Source organism: Heterodontus francisci, chromosome 5 (genome assembly GCF_036365525.1).
Source record: "Heterodontus francisci isolate sHetFra1 chromosome 5, sHetFra1.hap1, whole genome shotgun sequence".
Classification (NCBI taxonomy): Eukaryota; Metazoa; Chordata; class Chondrichthyes; order Heterodontiformes; family Heterodontidae; genus Heterodontus; species Heterodontus francisci.
Genome location: NC_090375.1, coordinates 21,045,718 through 21,064,487, shown reverse-complemented (window position 1 = coordinate 21,064,487; position 18,770 = coordinate 21,045,718). Strand labels below are relative to the sequence as shown.

Genomic DNA, 18,770 nt, shown 5'->3' with positions numbered 1-18,770 from the left:
TGAGCTTTAGAAACAAGTTTAAGGTATTGGTGTAAATTAAGTGCTGTCTTGCTCTTTATTGGATGATTGACTTGGCCTTTCGTAAAATATCTCAAGGTGTTTCGCAGGAGCGTTATTAAAAAAATTTGACAATGAGCCACATGAGGAGATACTACAGCAGGTGACCAAAAGCTTGGCCAAAGAGGTAGGTTTTAAGGAGCGATGTAAAGGAGGAGAGAGGGGTGGAGAAACGGAAAGGTTTAAGGATGGAATTCCAAATTTTGAATGGCTGAAGGCAAGGTTGCCAATGGCGGAACAAAGGAAGTTAGGATTATGCAACAGATCAAAACTGGAGGAGTTCAGAGTTCTCATAGGGTTGTAGGGCTGGAAGAGGCTATAGGCGTGGGGAGGGGCGAGGTCATGGAGGAATTGACGACAAGAATGAGAATTTTTTAATTGAAAGGTTGCTGAACCGGGAGCCAATGTAGATCAACGATCACAGGTGTGATGGGTGAACAGGTCTTAATGCGAGTTAGAATCCAGGCAGCAGATTTGGTAGAAAACCTTTGGCAGAACAGAGAAAATTCAAATGTTCCTGCCTATGGCAGATCCATTTAAGTCAGCTAAGATCAGCAAACTCAGTACAGAACAAACCAGAGATGGAATATAAGATTTAATTTGCACAATTAGCATATTTACACCATAAATTATAAAAAGCTCACCCTGATAAATTATTTCTTTTGGTGAGTCAGATACTGATAGAAATATAGGCTACAGTGGGAAAAAAAGCATTTTTATTAGTTCTGTTGAGATGCTTTGAGAGGCAGAATCAAAATAATGAACGCTGAGAAGGATATATTAGGAGCATTGGTCAAAGAATGGGGTGGGAGATGAGAGGCAGAGCTTTGGATGAGCTCAGGTTTACGCGGGTTGTGGTCGGTTGGAGGTTAGTTTGGAAACCATTGAAATAGTTCAGTATCCTGTTATGACGTGCTTCTATATTTTTTTAAGTATTTTTGAAGACTCGTATTTTAGAATTATGGATATTGCTTTTTTGGGGGAAACTGAAAAGGATTCCATGGATTTTTTTTTCACTGGGGTCATTGAAATGACACTGAGAGGTCTTGTTTGAAAACAACATTTAATGGAAGTCACCTATCTTCAGATAAATACTTTGATTTGGGGGAGATGTTCACAGAGAAGTGACAGGTCAAGATTTATAGGGGTCAGGAGGCTTGACTCTTGAGATATTGTTTTTGGTTTCACTTTGGATAGTACGTTGGGGTGTGAACTGTTATGAAGGCAGTTGGAGAAAACTAGCCAAGAGAGCAATCACTATCAGCATCCTCGTCGATCTCTTTTGAGAACTTCTTGAGAATCAAATGTAAGAAATAGTGAAACTGATACTGCGTTTCTCCTGATAAGCCTGCCAGAAACCCTGTTGTCGCATTTCATCTGGAAAGCCTGCCAAACCAATCTTCAATGTCGCTTGAAAAGAACTGCTCTAGAAAGATCCCAGTGACAGCTGTCACGCGTATTTGGGATGCCAAACCAAAAAGGGACAACTGACATCTTTCCATATCTTCTCTTTTTTCATCAAGAATTTGCAAGTACTTGTATTTGGCCAAAGTATTCTTTTTGTCTTTTTTTTGTAACAGAGCTCCAAAGAGAAAGTGTGTGTGTGTGTGTGTGTGTGTGTGTGTGTGTGTGTGTGTGTGTGTGTGTGTGTGTGTGTGTGTGTGTGTGTGTGTGTAAGGTAAAAGGGAACTTTCATATTTCACTGTGTGTGTTAATGCTTTGCTTCATTACTGGTCATGACTTGTTTTATAATAAATTGATAAAGTTGTTTTTTATTAAACAAACCTGGTTGGTGTATTTTATTCTGGGATAAAGAGTGGAGCATATGATTGACTGTATCAGTAACTGGGTAAACATTTAAATATATGTTGTGACCTTTGAGAGGTGGAACTAGAAAAGTCAGTGCACTCCTTCTACCTCAGTTGTAACAATCCCAAATATCCAATTTTGTCCCAGTCGTGGCTTTGGAGGTAAACAAAGATCCTGCTTCATTTCCCAGAAATATGGTAAAATAGCAAGAGCAGCTCCATAGAAACTCCTGGCCAGGATAAGAGCAGGGAGGTCATGTTGGAGTAGTACAGAACTTTGGTAAGGCCACAGCTGGAGTACTGTGTGCAATTCTAGTCGCCACATTATCAGAAGGATGTGATTGCATTGGAGGGGGTGCAGAGGCAATTCACCAGGATGTTGCCTGGGATGGAACATTTAAGCTATGAAGAGAGGTTGAATAGGCTTGGGTTGTTTTCACTGGAGCAGAGAAGACTGAGGGGTGACCTGATCGAGGTTTACAAGATCATGAGGGGCTTGGACAGGGTGGATAGGGAGCAGCTGTTCCCCTTAATTGAAGGGTCAGTTACGAGGGGTCACAAGTTTAAGGTGAGGGGCGGGAGGTTTAAGGGGCATTTGAGGAAGAACTTTTTTACCTAGAGGGTGCTGACGGTCTGGAATGCCCTGCCTGGAAGGGTGGTAGAGGCGGGTTGTCTCACATCCTTTAAAAAGTACCTGGATGAGCACTTGGCATGTCATAACATTCAAGGCTATGGGCCAAGTGCTGGGTAGACAGGTCAGGTATTTTAATGCATCGGTGCAGACTTGATGGGCTGAAGGGCCTCTCTGCACTGTATTATTCTGTGATTCCGTGATAACCCAATGATATTGTACATAGGCCTCTCATGAGAACTGCTTCCCCCCTCCTCTGAAGGCTGCCTATTGCAGGTTGACTTGGTTTAAATGGCCAGTGGGAGTGGACGTCAAATCTGTCACGTTGCTCTTTGGGAAAAGTACGCAGCCAGCATCGAGCAACCAGCAGTGTATTACAATATTTGAGCAACCTTCTTTTTTGTTCATTCACAGGATGAGGAAGTCGCTGGCAAGGCCAGCTTTTATTGCCCTTCCCTTACTGCCCTTGAGAAGCAGTGAGCCACCTTCTTGAGTACAACTGTGTGGCTTGCTAGGCCAGTTCAGAGGGCAGTTAAGAGTCAACCGCATTGCTGTGGGACAAGAGTCACATGTCGGCCAGATCGGGTAGGGACAGCAGATTTCCTTCCCAAAAGGACATGAGTGAAGCAGATGGGCTTTTATGTCAATCCAGTAATTTCACGGCCATTGTAACTAAGACTAACTTTTTTAAAAATAGCATTCCAGATTTATTGAATTAATTGAAATTTCCCAGCTACCATGGTGGAATTTGAAGTCATATCAATGAATCACGAGTCCTGGCCTTACTAGGCCAGTAATATAACCACTAAGCTACCATACTCGGACATAGCTGTTTTGCAACAGGAGCATATAAACAATTACATCTCGACAAATCTGATGCCTGTGTTCTGGTACTCTGAATCTACTCTGAGGTAGAAATGGGGATAATGCAGAATAACTGCAAGAACTAGCATTTATATTGTGCTTTCAACACTGAGGAAAATCTCACCTTGCTTCACAAAGACAGAATCAAAATAATGAACACTGAGCCAAAGAAGGATATGTGTTGGTCAATCAGAGGAGAGGGAGATGGAGAGGCAGAGTGGTTTTGGAAAGGAATTATAGAATATGGGACCTAGGCAGCTGAAAGCACAATTACTAAAGGTTAGGAGATGGAAAGCCTGAGTCAGAGAAATAATGAGGTATGAATTTGACCTCAATGAAAGCAAAATACTGGGGGTGCTAAAAACACTCAGCAGGTTTGGTAGTATCAGTGGAGAGAGAAACAGAGTTAGAGTTTCAGGTTGACGACCTTTCACCAGATCTGTTTTTCTCTCCACAGATGCTGACCTAACTGCTGAGTATTTATAGCATTTGCTGTTTTCATTATAAGTTGGACCTTATTATGCCTGTTTTATGAGTGCAACGAGAGCCAATTTCAGGGACCAACATCTTGCACTCCAAGGATGCCTAAAAGACCTCTAATCCAAATTGGGTCGGACCATTTTTTTCAGGCCGCAGAAGTGGCCACATAAAGCTGTTGCCTTCCTTGCATATGTTAACAAGGGCCCTAATAACTGTTTTAGGACCCCTCAGGGAAATTGGGCTACCCTGAGCAGGGTGGGGCGTCGGTCTGTCAGGCTGGATGTGGCCTACCACCTAAAAGGTAGAAGTGCAGAAATTAGGCCCAGACCAAATTCTACCCAGAGGTCAATTTTAATTTTACACGAGGATAGAAATTTTCATGAGAGCATCTTGAATATTTACAATGGGGGCTTGGCCAGGCAGTGACTATTGATCCCCTTCCCCTACATCCTTTTCCTTCATGAGGTGACAATTTATCTCCCTTACCATCAGGTGACAATTCAGGAACCGTGGCAACATATGGTTCATCCAGAAACTGGGGTTCATTGTCATTGATGTCCTGGACTTTAATATTGAACTCTGACTCTGGTTCTACATGCTGATTGGTTGCTCTATCTACCACTTGTGCCCTCAGGGTGTAAGAGGGCTTTTCCTCTCGGTCCAGCTTCTTTATGAGATATATGTCCCCCTTATCCTCATCGATGGTAAATATAGTCCCAGCTCCATCACCTGTCAGGTTGTATCTCAGAGAACCATTGCCATTGTCCGAATCTGAGTGGAGCTGTGGATATAAATTTGCAAATAGTTAAACAAATGCCATTTAAATAGTCAACAAGCTACCTGATATCAGCAGGAAACCACTGTCATGCTAACAGTGACTGTCACATCATTAAACTAATCACATTTTCAACTTAGCCAGTGAAATGTCAAAGGATATTCTGAACTATGGGGTAAAAAGTCATGTGCAGCCAAAAATCAGATGCACAGGGAGTGATCCTTGTGCCTGAATGGATGGGCCCAAGTTTTGAATGTGGATCTGGCCTCCACATTCGGGTAAATAATTTTAACAAACTTACCTTTTTGGTGGCAGGCTGCAGCATTCCTTTAAGGACCACCCATTAGGTCGAATGTAGATCTACGTTTCCTGTGCACGCTGTGTTTGTACCTCAGGAAAAACTAATATTGCAGAGAGGACCTCAAACAGGTGTTAGGCCTTTTAGTTCGAGATGCAAATGGACCAAAGCCTTTTTCAGGTGGGGGTCCTGGGGCGCCTGGTGTTTGTGCCTATATCAATATAATGGGCATCACATTTTCAGCTCATAATGAGTGGGCTCTTCCTGGCCGCCATATTGGAGGTTTAGGAAGCCGTTTAACACCCAAGAAATACGTGCGGGACCATCGAATTTCTAGGCCTATTTCTTTTTTAACCAGTCATTCAGACCTTCCATTTTATATTGTTTACATTTAGAATAGCAGGAGGAGATGCAGTAGCTCAGGTATGTCATGGGACAGCAATGCAGGTTATGGGCAGGCAGAGTTCACTGGGATATTGACCAGTATTTTTGAGACACTGGAGTTTTAACCGTGGCATCAGTCTATCTATCTCTTTATCTTCTCCAAATCCCGAAGCTTCTCCTCATGGTTTTCCTCGAGTGAGAGACATCTTGGGAGCTGAGGGTCTTCAGGAGAAACAGATTTGTACTCGTAGTTTGCTTCCTGTTTCTACTGTAACGCTGCGGTTAAACTAACACTACTGCTCTCAGGCCTACACTGCAAAGTGCAGCCGTGCTATTTGATGGGCTGTGCCTGCCAGAAGAACTGTGCACACAGATACTTGCAAACATGTGCCGATCTCCGCTACCCACCAGACAGATTATGAACGTTTCAAACGTTAAGACGAACATTTGTGTTTTCTCTAGATATCAAGGAAAGACTCGGCAGGCAGTTTGTAAAGATGCCCGAACAACGCTGCTTATGCTGAGAGTTGGCAACTCTGGTTGAATGTTGGAGGTTTCATCACGTGACCTCCTGCTTCTGACCACCCTCCACCCCGACAATGACTCCAGACTCCAGCCATTGGTCTATCAGTATGTCCATCCTCGCAGTGCCTCAGCTTCCCTACTTCTCCTCCGAATTTGTATGTTTGTATGTTCCCTTGGCCAATTGGAAAGCAGACTGATGCTTCATCACCCGATTGGATGCTTCTTGACTGTCAGTCAAACAGCCTTTTCTTCCCACTTCCTTTTTATTTAAACAAATAAATAGAAGCGTTCCAAGAAAATAAAAATACCACAATTTTTCTTTGCTGCCTCAGTGATGTTTCTACAAGATTTGCTCATAGCTATATCCTGGAGATTACACTTCAATTCCTGGAGACTCCAGTTCAATCCTGGGGGATTGGTAATACAAATTATATTTTACATTGCAGCATACCCCGGTAAGGTGCGATGGCCTATTCTAGAAGTCATACAGAGCTTAGTTAGCATCCAGTATGGGGTTGATTTTGATCTATGGTGCACATCGGCCGATACACAGTCAAAATCACTTTCCATCAATCCGAAAATGCAACATAACTGCACCTTTAATAGGCGATTACGTTTCTGAAGCACATTTATTCCAGTTCATTGACAGGAAGTCATCACTCCCAAGCTCGCTCTTGCTCCTCAATACAGAGCATATTTCAAGTCAAGTAGGATAAACAGAGTTTGAATCAGTGACAGGGATTTAACAAATCCAGTTTGTGCCGACTTTGCTGCAACTGAATTTGAATTTTCTACCTTCTCTACTGCGGCAGCAAAACTCATGGAGCTGTTTCTGGATCCAGGGAATCTTTGTTGTGATAGAAGAAAGTGTTTCCCATGGATTTAACCATGGGTTATACTCTGAAATATGGTGTGGGGGTTAAAGTGGGCCAAATAGCGTCAGATTTTCAGGTGCCACGAGGCTTCTGAAGGCAGGCTTGATGTGTGTGCATGATTCTGACTGGAAGTGCGCTACCTGTCACATGGGTAAGGGCAAGCAAGAGGCTTAACCCAGGCTTGAAGCAGGCATTCATCTATTTACAAATACAAATAAGGGGCCTAAAGGCTGCTTCAGTGACCTCCTGCAACATTGGTTTATCCCGAGGCAGTCAGCACCACCCCTCGCATAAATAAAATTTAAATACTTAGTATAACCGTTGCTACTTCCAGTCCAAAAGTCGCTGACCTCTGACCTCTCTGCCTTGCCCTTATGCTGTCCGCCAGGCCCTGGACCTGACCCTCAATTTGTCTCCTGGGGGACATGGGGAGGGTCAATGGAAAGGAAAGTCAGGCGGGATCTATAATAGCCATCCTGTTACCACCTGTTTTGTGCCCCCTACAAAGTTGCATTTTACCTCATTAGCTACAAAATAGTGCCTCCATTCTCCTCACATTATAAAGAATCAGAGAATCATACAGCGCAGGAGGCCATTCAGCCCATCGTGCCTGTGCCAACTATAAGAGCTGTCCAATTAGCCTCACACCCCTGCTCTTTTCCCATAGCCCTGCAATTTTCTCCCCTCCAATTATCTTCTGAGCAGGACTATTGAATATGCTTCCAAACCCTTTCAGTCAGTGCATTACAGATCATATAAATTCGCTGCTTTATAAATCTCCCCTCTGGTTTTTCTGCTAATTATCCTGATTGGAACCCAGGGAAATACCAAATGTTTCTACATTCCTCCTGATCATGTTGCCATATTTCCAGCAATTCCCGTCAAGCGTCATGGGCCTTTCCTGAGGAACGGTGTGTGGCATATGTCTTTTGTTCCTATTCTTCCTACCAATTTGCATAGCGTTCCTTCGAGCTGCACCATCTGATGGTCTCCTGGCTGTTGCCATCACCAGCCCACAGAGGTAAAGCAAAATGTCTTTTTTAAGCTGTGCACCCATGCAGTGTTGACAATCTGTCATCAATGCAACATACCCTCCCCATTTCTCTCGTGCCAATGCTCGGCTAGGTAAGCACTGGAATATTGCAAAGTGTGATACTATGGCAGGATTCAAAAATCGGCCTCAAGTTATTTCAGTGCAAAAGGATATATGTTAGGAACTTGCTTTGCTGGCCCAAAGCTCTGACCAGGCATGTGAACTGTAAGATGAAACTGTACTTGTAATGAGTTCTTTTATGTTGTCTGATGCGACATAAATGAGATGCATGGAGTCCAGGTTGTTGTAGATCTCAAACAGGTTTATTAAACAGGTAAGCTATTATACACAGTACAAAGCTAACTATTTACATAACCTTTCTTTAGGCGTTACAGTTACCGAGTGCCTCTGGCTCCTAGTCATATGACTGCATCCTGGCACTTAGCTCATTAGCATACTAAGATCTTAAAGTCTGTTAAGACCAGGTGAGAAAGGTGTCTGGGAGTCCCTCTCAGCCTTCACCTGGTCTTACCGTAACAGGGTTTAATTTTAAACACACTGTGTTTTTAGCTCCCCCTTGGTGAATCCTTGTTCACTGCTTTCCAATTATAAGGCAAAGAAACCAGCACAAACAGGCTTTCTTAGGTTTAAAGAAGAAAAGTTGAAATTTATGAAACTTGAACTTAAACTCGAATTTGGTTGACGCCTATGGATAGACAACACTCCCACACTAGCACGCATATGCGATACACACATGCAAATAGAGACAGAGAAGAGCAGAAGAAAAATAAAGTGGAGAAGTTTGAGGCAGTATCTGAAGAGTTTTGCAACATTTCTTCGAGCTCACTGTGGAGTCCTTGATTGTAGGTAGATCTTGCTTTTTGTTGGGGCCCAGTATTCTTCTTAAACCTTATTTGCTGTCAGAGACTTTTCCCTCTTGGGGTTCATGTGTGTTTTCAGTGGATTCAGAGGCTTGAGAAAGAGATGGAAGCAGACAAGAGAGATCTTCTCAGTCCAGGAGCAAACAGTCTTTCTTTTTCTTCAAGCTTTTTGTGGCTAGTTCAAAAGAAAACCCTGGAGCAGCCAGTTAGTCATGTGACCAGCTAGTTGAATCCCTTTTGGATTGTATCCTCCTTAGCAGGCCCTGGAACCCGCTTCCTCACCTTCGATGCCTTTTAGTATGAATGTGATGGAATATAGGTATAATAGGCTTAATTAAGTAGAATTTGGAAATAGTTAATGTATTATGCCTTTTAGAAGTAAAGAATAAATGAATGGTCAGTATTTAGAACTCACTGAAATTCCCCTTTAAGAAGGTAGAGTTAAATATTTAAAGGTCCCTGTTAGAATAGAATTTCTGTTGCCAGGGAATTGAAAGATAAACACACACATTGAAATATCCTGTGTGACCTCAGTAAGAGGTAGCAATAAACTTAATTAGTTTATGGAGTTGTTGATGCAGACAAATTGGCTCTGGAGGTTGCTTTAAGGTACCATAAAAAGGCAATTATAGAAAATGGACTCACAGGAAGTAAACACAATTATAAACATTTTGACCATATAAAGGCTCACAACTTCAAATTCCAGTAAAACATTAAGTGGAAATGGTAATTAAAAATATGGATTTTAAAAGGAGCATGGGAAGGTCACATAAATGCTGGAAGTCAGATGACACCTTAGACATAATATAAAAATGAGAGGTTTTGAAAGCAAAATTTAGGGATGTTGTATCCTCAAACAACACTTCTCATCCCATGCTTTGCTTGGGGGTTTAAGGTAAAAGTTTACTTTAAATTTTGATGGATATTCTGGATATTCTAGGATAATTTTGCTATAACATTAGCAAAGTTACACTTTTGGATTCTATGTTAGAAATAAGAATATGTGTTACATCTCTCAGTAATATTTGATATTGTGATATACCTATCCACTTAAGAAGTTTATTACATGTTAAATTCTTTAATAAATCTATAAAAGTTAATAAATCGTCTCATGTAGTATTCTGTATACAACTACAAGAACCCCAACCCCCTCTCTGTGTCTCTTTAAGTGGAGAGATATGTATTGAAGAGAGGATACTTGGGATATTTATTATATGGCCATAAATATTAAAAATAGGCTATCTGAAAGATGCTAATATTCTCTGTTAGTTTTCTTTCTTTGAGGGAAAACTAGTACAATTCTTTGGACCCAAATAATTGTCTGAGAATTTGTCTGGTTTGAATTAGATTAAAGGAGATTTATAGGGATGTACTCCTGATTTGGTTTAGTCCCTATAAGGGGTTAAAGTCATAAATCACTTCATGTAAATGTTTTTTTTCCAGCCACGGCTGGTCTATTCAACATGTCATTTCCTCGTTCCAGCAACAGCTAAACATCAATGTTCATACAACAAAACCAATGTGCCTCATTCTTGGCAGTTGGGGGCCTGCATGACAAAGGGACATCACTCTTAAAGGCAATAACACAACAGTATTATATGCCATGCAGGAACTTAACCTTCAACAACATAGAATAGAATGAAATACTTTATCTGCTCTTTCAACTCAACAGCAACATGCATTCATATAGCGCCTTTAACATAGTACAATGCTCCAAGGCATATTACTGACTATAAATTTGACACTGAGCCACACAGGGAGATATTAAGATTATGAAAGGGTTTGATAGGATAGACGTAGAGAAGCTGTTTCCACTTGTGGAAGGGGCGAACTAGAGGCCACAAACATAAGATAGTCGCTAATAAATTCAGTTGGGAATTCAGGAGAAACTTCTTTACCCAGAGTGTGGTTCACATGTGGAACCTCCTCCCACATGGAGTAGTTAACAGGAATGGCAGAGATGCATTTAAGGGGAACCTAGATAAGCACATGAGGGAGCAAAGGAATAGAAGGTTCTGCTGTTAGTCTTAGATGAAGAGGGTTGGAAGGAGGGTCGTGTGGAGCAAGGACACTGGTGTGAACAAATTGAGCCAAATGGCCTGTTTCTGTGCTGTTCATTCTGTGTCGTGCAATTTAATATTAGGACAGGTGACCCGAAGTTTGGTCAAAGAACTAGATTGTAAGGAGTGTCTTACATAAGGAGAGAGAGGATAGAGTGACAGAAAAATTTAGGGAGGGAATTAATGCACTAAAATAATCATGTTTGACTGTGCAGAACGTGATTACATGTATGTTCAGTGGTCCATTACAATTTGGCAGATATTACTTCCTGTATTAGATATTAATACTCTAGCAGGCATAGTACAGCACTGTGGCTCAGTTTATAGCACTTTGAGTTAGAAAGTTGTGAATTTGAGTCCCATGCCTGGTCTTGAGTGGAACAATCTACGTTGATGCTCTAGTGCATCACTAAGGGAGTGCCACACTGTTGGAGGTGCTGTCTTTTAGATGAGATGTTAAACCGAGGCCCCATCTACCCTCTCAAGTGGACATAAAATATCCCATGGCCCTTTTTGAAGTACAGCAGGAGAGTTACCCTGGTGTTCTGGACAAAATCTATCCCTCAACCAACATAAAAAGAAAACAGATTATCTGGTCATTGTCACTGACAATGCTTCAAAAGTATTTCATTGGTTGTAAAGCATTTTGGGATATCCGGTGGTCATGAAAGGCGCTATATAAATGCATGTCTTTCTTTGCACTTCTTTCAGCCAGTGACCTACCTTGCCAATGTAGAGTGGTTCTGTTCCAAGGTGCTCTTCTAATACAAAGAACTGGTTCCACACCCACTTCCGTTTGACACGATGATGGGAAGGAAACTGATTTTCCAATCCATTGCCTTCTGAGTGAACTGCAGTTGCCAGGCAATATTCCGCCATAGCACATCCCATCAGGATAGCCCACCACTCATAACAGCTTAACATTCCTGGCAGTCAGGGAGTCCTTCTGGCAAATTGAGTTACCGGGGCAGATTTCTTGAGGGAAAGTGGTTTCCGAATAGCAATGTGTAAAATGCTGATAAAATGCTGAATAGTTTGGATGCTCAGGAATAATTTTATAAGGGATGTCTAAAAATCAGTTCAGCTCTTCACATCCTGGAAGTAAAGAACAGGGGGTGTGACTTTTAGCTGAACTTAACTGTTGCAGGGTTTAAGATTATAAGTTAGAACAGTAAACATAGGTAGAGAAATCTCCATGTTTTTACACATTTTTCACAGAATCACAGAATAATACAGTGCAGAAGAGGTCCTTTGGCCCATCGAGTCTGCACCAATGCATTAAAACACCTGACCTGTCAGCCTAATCCCATTTGCCAGCACTTGGCCCATAGCCTTGAATGTTATGACGTGCCAAGTGCTCATCCAGGTACTTTTTAAAGGATGAGAGGCAACCCGCCTCTACCACCCTCCCAGGCAGGGCATTCCAGACCGTCACCACCCTCTGGGTAAAAAAGTTCTTCCTCAACTCCCCCTTAAACCTCCCGCCCCTCACCTTAAACTTGTGACCCCTCGTAACTGACCCTTCAACTAAGGGGAACAGCTGCTCCCTATCCACCCTGTCCATGCCCCTCATAATCTTGTACACCTCGATCAGGTCACCCCTCAGTCTTCTCTGCTCCAGTGAAAACAACCCAAGCCTATCCAACCTCGCTTCATAGCTTAAATGTTCCATCCCAGGCAACATCCTGCTGAATCACCTCCGCACCCCCTTCAATGCAATCACATCTTTCCTATAATGTGGCCAGAATTGCACACAGTACTCCAGCTGTGGCCTTACCAAAGTTCTGTACAACTCCAACATGACCTCCCTGCTTTTATAATCTATGCCTCGATTGATAAAGGCAAGTGTCCCATATGCCTTTCTCACCACCCTATTAACCTGCCCTTCTGCCTTCAGAGATCTATGGACAAGTTGTTATTCAGCTTCTAGTCAATATCACTGCACACAATAGGGAAAATACAATTATGAAACAGGCAATATCTATTTAGATGCCCATTATAAATCTCTCCTGATTTTAATTTCCATTATCGACCAAAGTCAAAATTATCCACAGGAAATCCAGAGGCAGCACAGCTGTCAGAGGGTGCAGTAGCATAGTGGTCATGTTACTGCCATTGTGGAGCAGTGATACAAATATGGGATTTCAAATCTTCCCCCCGCCCTCCCCACCCCCCCCCCCCCCCCCATTGCAGCTGGGGAATTTAAATTCAGTTAATTCAATAAATCCTAGTATCAGTAACAGTGACCATGAAATGACTGGATTGTCATTAACACCCATTTGGTTCACTCATGCCCTTTACAGAAGGAAATCTGCCATCCTTACCTGGTCTGGCCTACATGTGACTCTAGACTCACAGTAATGTGCCTGACTCTTAACTGCCCTTTGAAATGGCCTAGCAAGCCACTCAGTTGCATAAGGATAGGCAATAAAGGCTGGCCACTGATCCTTGTCTCATAGGTTAATTTTATAAAAATCACAGCACAGTTAGAGAGTGAGGAATAATTACATCAGGGCAGCTGAACATAATTCAGTCTCCATTATAAACTGTTATATTTTGTCCTTATTTTTATATTTCTATTATTAAATTCTCCTTCTACGTTTCTAATAAAGTGCAGCCTCTCAGCCAAGCTTCCCCAGCTGGCTGGGCAGCACCAACAAGGACATTGGTAGGTGGTTGACAGGGGAGCTGTTGTCCTGAGAGAGGAGAGTAGGTGCATGTTCCATGAAGCCAAGGCCACCCTCCAGCGACTGAACCTCAGCACCCTCTGGCTCACTGTGAGAACAGAGTGCAGGAGTGATGTGAATCACTGGAAAGCCCTGTCAACACTGGCTCGGAGAGTGGTAACAGCTTCCATAGTAGAAAAAAATGAACCAGTAAAGAAGGAGGCCCTTTGTTACATCGTGCCTGTGCTGGCTCTTTGGTAAAGCTATCCAATTAGGCCCACTCCTTTACCCAAAGACCTGCATTTTATCCCTTCAAGGATATATCCAATTCTCTTTTTAAAGACACTATTGAACCTGCTTCCACTGCCCTTTCAGGCAGTGCACAACACGCTGTGTAAAAGAAAAGTTTGCTCATGTTGCCTTTGGTTCTTTTTCCAATCATCTTAAATCAGTGGGCTGAATTTTAACAGCGCACTGCGCTCCGCGGTGGCACACTGTAAAAGCGGCGGCCTTCTGACACGGAGGTGCCGCCGCACAGCCCCTGCGATATTACGCGCGGGGGCTGATTTAAATGAAGGGGGCGGAGCGGTGACCCCCAATGACGTAGAGGGGGCAGCCGCTGGTGCTGCCATTTTTAAAGGGCTTCAAGCCCTTAGCAAAAATGTTACATTTTTAAAGGTATATTACATTTCATTTGTTTTTAATAAATAAGTGGAAGATGGAGGCCCTCTCCCACCACCCCCCCAATGGTCTGTTCATTGCCCTTTATTCTGAAAACGTATTTATTTCTGACCCGAACTTCCCCCCACAACCTTCTCACATTTTCCCTTTAACCCCCTTCCCACCATCCCCACAGCCAATAAAGAGTTTTTCCCCCGCTTCCCCACCACCGCCCTGATAATTTTATTCCTCCGCCCTCCCCACCAATGTCTCGCCTTAGAGTTCCGAAGGCGCGCAATTCGGGGACGGTTGGGGGCCTTCTCGACATAGGGGGTCAAGGCGTGCCTCTCCCCGAAGAATTTTACGCGCCCCACCCCCCGCCACAACCCCCAACGTCAGGGGGGCTCGTAAAATTCAGCCCAGTGTCCTCAATTCCATCAAATCGATATTGCCCAGAGTTAAAATTATTCCCAGGCAGTCCAATGTGAGCTGCCATAGGAGTTCGTAACAGAGGCTCCAACATAGTTGTGATCATGAAGCTGACCACTAGTTCCATGTTGAGCAAGATAGTCCCAAGCTGTGTGTGAAGCCTTGATACAAGCCAGACCTAGACTCCTGCACATTCTGAGCCATTGTGAACCAGCTATTTGCCAGCTTTTCTTTTTAATGTTTGCTTTTCTGTCCAGACACAGAGCAGTCTGCATATTAATACTGCTAAAGATAATAAAATATATCATAATGCATCTAGTAAGCAAATTAATACTAAATTAATTCATTTCTAGAAATAGAACATGTGTTACAATGTGGTTTGGGATGTGCGTTCAATTGATTTAAGATTTGATCACGCCACCATCTTGATCTTAGGTGCATGAACAAGCTGAAATGGTTTTCTACACTTTGGCCACTATCAGTTCTTATACTATTCTTCCACCACGGATACAGCCTAGGCCAATAGTGTTCAGTGTCTTCACTCCCTCCTGACAGCTGGGTCCTGCCTTGGAATGAACTGGAGGTGTCCGAGCTCAATTCGCTTTCAGTTCAACCAAAGTCTTCAAAGTTATACAGGTAGTTAATTCGAGTTATGTAATTTTCTGGCATTTATGCTGAACATATGCTGTTCAAGAAAGAACTTGCATTTATATAGCACATTTCACAACCACAGAAAGTCCCAAAGTGTTTGACAGCCAATGAAGTACTTTTGAAGTATAGTCACTATTGTAATGTAGGAAACGTGGCAGCCAATTTGCACACAGCAAGCTCCGACAAACAGCCATGTGTTAATGAGCAGATAATCTGTTTTTAGTGCTGTTGATTGAGGGATAAATATTGGTCAGGACACCAGGGATAACTGGCCTGCTTGTCTTTGGAATAGTAGCTGTGGGATCTTTTACACGCAACTGAGATGGTGTCTTGGTTTAACATCTCGTCCAAAAGAGGTGCTGCATTCGCAGAGCAAAAATATAAAATAGTAAATACTGAAAATGCTGGAAACACTCAGCCTGTCAGGCAAAAATATGTTCCTTATCCAATAGCCTGCCAGTTATAAAGTGATTCCTTTTTTTATTCATTCATGGGATGTGAGCATCACTGGCATTTATTGCCCATCCCTAATTGCCCTTGAGAAGTTGGTGGTGAGCTGCCTTCTTGAACCGCTGCAGCTTGTGCTGATTATAGCTTTTCTGCAGCAGTTTTGGTATGACTGAGTGGCTTGCTAGGCCATTTCAGAGATCAGTTGAGAGTCAGCCACATTACTGTGGATCTGGAGTCCACATGTAGGCCAGACCCGATAAGGACAGCAGATTTCCTTCCCTAAAGGATATTAGTGAAGCAGATGGGTTTATATGACCGTCTGTTAGTTTCAGGGTCACCATTACTGAGACCAGCTTTTTATTTCCAGATTTAATTAATTAACTGATTTTAAGTTCCTCAACTGTAGTTCAAACTCACATCTCTGCATTATTGTTCCTGGCCTCTGGATTACCAGTCCAGTAACATAACCACTATGCGACGATACCTGCAAACTTCATTTGGTACATTGATAATCAGTGTACCCAATGCTCGACAGTATGATAAGGAAACTACCTCATGAACAGGAAAGCAAGCTGATAACTAAGCTGTTTATCTTTTCATAGGAGCACAGATTAAACATCTGTATCCACCAGAGAAAGAACAAAAAACAATTATCCCAAATAGAAACCCATTATTAGTCATAAATTTTCAGTTGTTGTTTTCTACTGGTCATATTATCTCACTCCTGTGAGATAATCTCTCACCTTGGGATGTTTTACTACATTAAAGGTATTATGCAAATATGTGGTTGTAGTAATTCTGTTGCTGACAATTCGGGATTGAATTAAAATGGTGTTTTTTAATGCCAACTTTCATTAAAGAAATTGCATTTCATTCCAGATTTTTTTTTTTAAATATAGAAAGGATAAGGAAGGTGTTAATTTCTTTTATAAAATGCCTGCTATGCATTTCACATAATGACAAGATGTATATTTCATTAGGCAAAGGAACAGCTGGAAAGGATCCAATCTAAAGGTAAAAACATGCCTGATGACAGATTCCCTGGGCAGAAATGTAACAAATAGCATTTTTTTTCCCTCTGGTAGATAAATATTTTTTTCCTGTAAATGGTGCGCCTGTAATTTGAATGTACTCAAAAACAAAATGATTATTTGGATACATGTAGTTTGACAGTGGGTTGCATGCATGATGTGCCTGCAGAATAGGAGGCACATTGGTGGGTCCTATTGAGCTTGTGTAAAGAATGAGTACGGAATACATTTTCTCCTCCATTTCCCACCTTTCCCAGCAGGGCATCTGACTGACTTTAAAAGCCAAGTGTCAAAACATTGAAGGAAATAACCCAGCAAAATAAAAAAAAAAGCTGCACTGTTCTGCTTTCGAGTCAGTTAGAATTAACTGGTTCATCTCATTGCGTGCCCTTTGCAATTCACTGGTTTTTTTTTAAATAGACAAGGGAAAGATACAGCCGGATACTTTGCCTGTCAGTTTAACTGATGGTGCAAGTTTTCCATTTGTGAGTAAAGGTTTTCAAAGGATTCAAATGTATTATCTTTGGGCGTGAGTGACTCCTCTATTGTTAGAATGACTACGCTGTCATTCTGACATAAAGCAACCCGACTCGGACTGATTCTTCCCCCTGATCTAATATTATAGTCTCGCTTCCCTCTGCCTCTGTCCCTCTCACCTGTCCTTCCCATTAGCTTCCCTCTAGTAAATAAATGCTTGTGTTACCAGCATGCGACTGTTGGGGATCCCTCAATATTGACACGCGGTTTTGTGATCTTTATTCAGAGATAGCATTTAACTGTCTCCCGTCCTTTGAAACTGAACCAAGAACTGAAGCAGAGTCTGCGACAGAAAGGTTAGAGTGCACTTGAATAGCCGACAAATGAAAAACAACAAAATAAAGGGGCCATTATTCCGGAAGTCAGATTTATTTTATGTCCAATTTGTTTTTAATGATTGTTTATACAGATTAGATCATAAACAGTGCTGCAATGGTAATAGCATTATTAAACAGTGCAGTAATCTCCTGCACTTTCGTTTAGAGAAGCAATGCCCATGGTGCAAATATCTCATAGACTTAAATGGAGCCCACACAAGTAAATAGGATTGAATTGATTCACAGCCCTGCTTCTAAATAGCCTTTTACTTTCAGAATGCAAATAGCTTGGTTTCAATGGCAGCACTCAAAGTGATGGGCTGCACACAGCACTGCTGTGTTGCGTTGCTGCTGTCACACTCACTATTATTACCTGGTGAGAAACAATTAGGATTGCAGTACCCTCTTTTCTGCCCCATCTGTAGATCTATGTTGAAAGATATGTTGTAATATAAGCAGTGGTTATTCCCATTACTTCACCACAGAATATCAGCAATAGGTATTGTACTGTGAGTGCTACTTTGTGGTAAACAATTGCCACAATGGCAGTATTGATGGTGATTCTAACAGCGTTCACTGTCATTACTCCACTGAAACTGACAGAAACTTCTGGAGTCCGCACATATGCAGAATAACACGAAATCCAGAAGTTGCAGTCAGTAATTCTACGCTTCTCCAGAGGATGCATTGTTGACGACCCCCCCAGAGTACTACCCCAAAGCAATCAGTGAATTGGTGAGAACTTCCACTTTTATCCTGTTAGTTTCACTGGAAAAACCTTTGAAAAAGTTACACCTTGTTGAATGAGGTGTAACTGGGCTTTTAACGGAGTACTAACTTCATAATTACTGCTAAATACCCTCGCTGGCCATGAAAAGCTAATTTTATATTTGTGGAATGCCAACTTTCTCTCTTATGATTCAAGAATTCCATATATTTTTAAAATAATGTTTTTAAAAGTTTGTTTACAATTTTTAAACTTTGGTTTTAATTCAATCATAATGATTTGTTTCGCTATCTGAAAATTTAAATTAAAAGTGAAGGATAATCAGTGCTTGTAACATCCTGGTTTGCCGTCTGTGAGGATAGTTCAGTGTGATTGGCTGCTTCCCCTGCTTGCTGACATCACTGCTGTTGGATGGCTGGAGATCCCCTTGACTTGGCGCAAGATTCAAAGTGCCGTTAGAAAAGGGGAAATCCACCCTACAGAGATCACTAGATCTTTGTGGGGAGCTTTCTTCAAGTCCAGCATCGAATGCCGTTAATTTGCCACTGGTCACAAAAGCTAGCCAATAGCTTTCTCCCCCTCTCTCCTCATCCATTCCTATTTTAAGTATTTTTACAGTATTCCACGATAT

At 42.0% G+C, this 18,770-nt stretch overlaps 1 protein-coding gene across 3 annotated transcripts in view; it reads right to left on the bottom strand.

Moving 5' to 3' along the window:
* Positions 1 to 18,770, bottom strand: part of LOC137369763 (cadherin-7-like) — a 106,348-nt gene that overhangs the window by 55,725 nt on the left and 31,853 nt on the right. For all 3 annotated transcript variants that reach the window (XM_068031179.1, XM_068031181.1, XM_068031182.1), the window contains exons 2-3: positions 11,395 to 11,766; positions 4,327 to 4,621 (exon numbers count right to left, since the gene is read on the bottom strand). In XM_068031179.1, coding sequence (XP_067887280.1) covers positions 4,327 to 4,621; positions 11,395 to 11,595 — 496 coding nt within the window. In that variant the 5' untranslated portion in view covers positions 11,596 to 11,766. The remainder of the gene's footprint in view (positions 1 to 4,326; positions 4,622 to 11,394; positions 11,767 to 18,770) is intronic.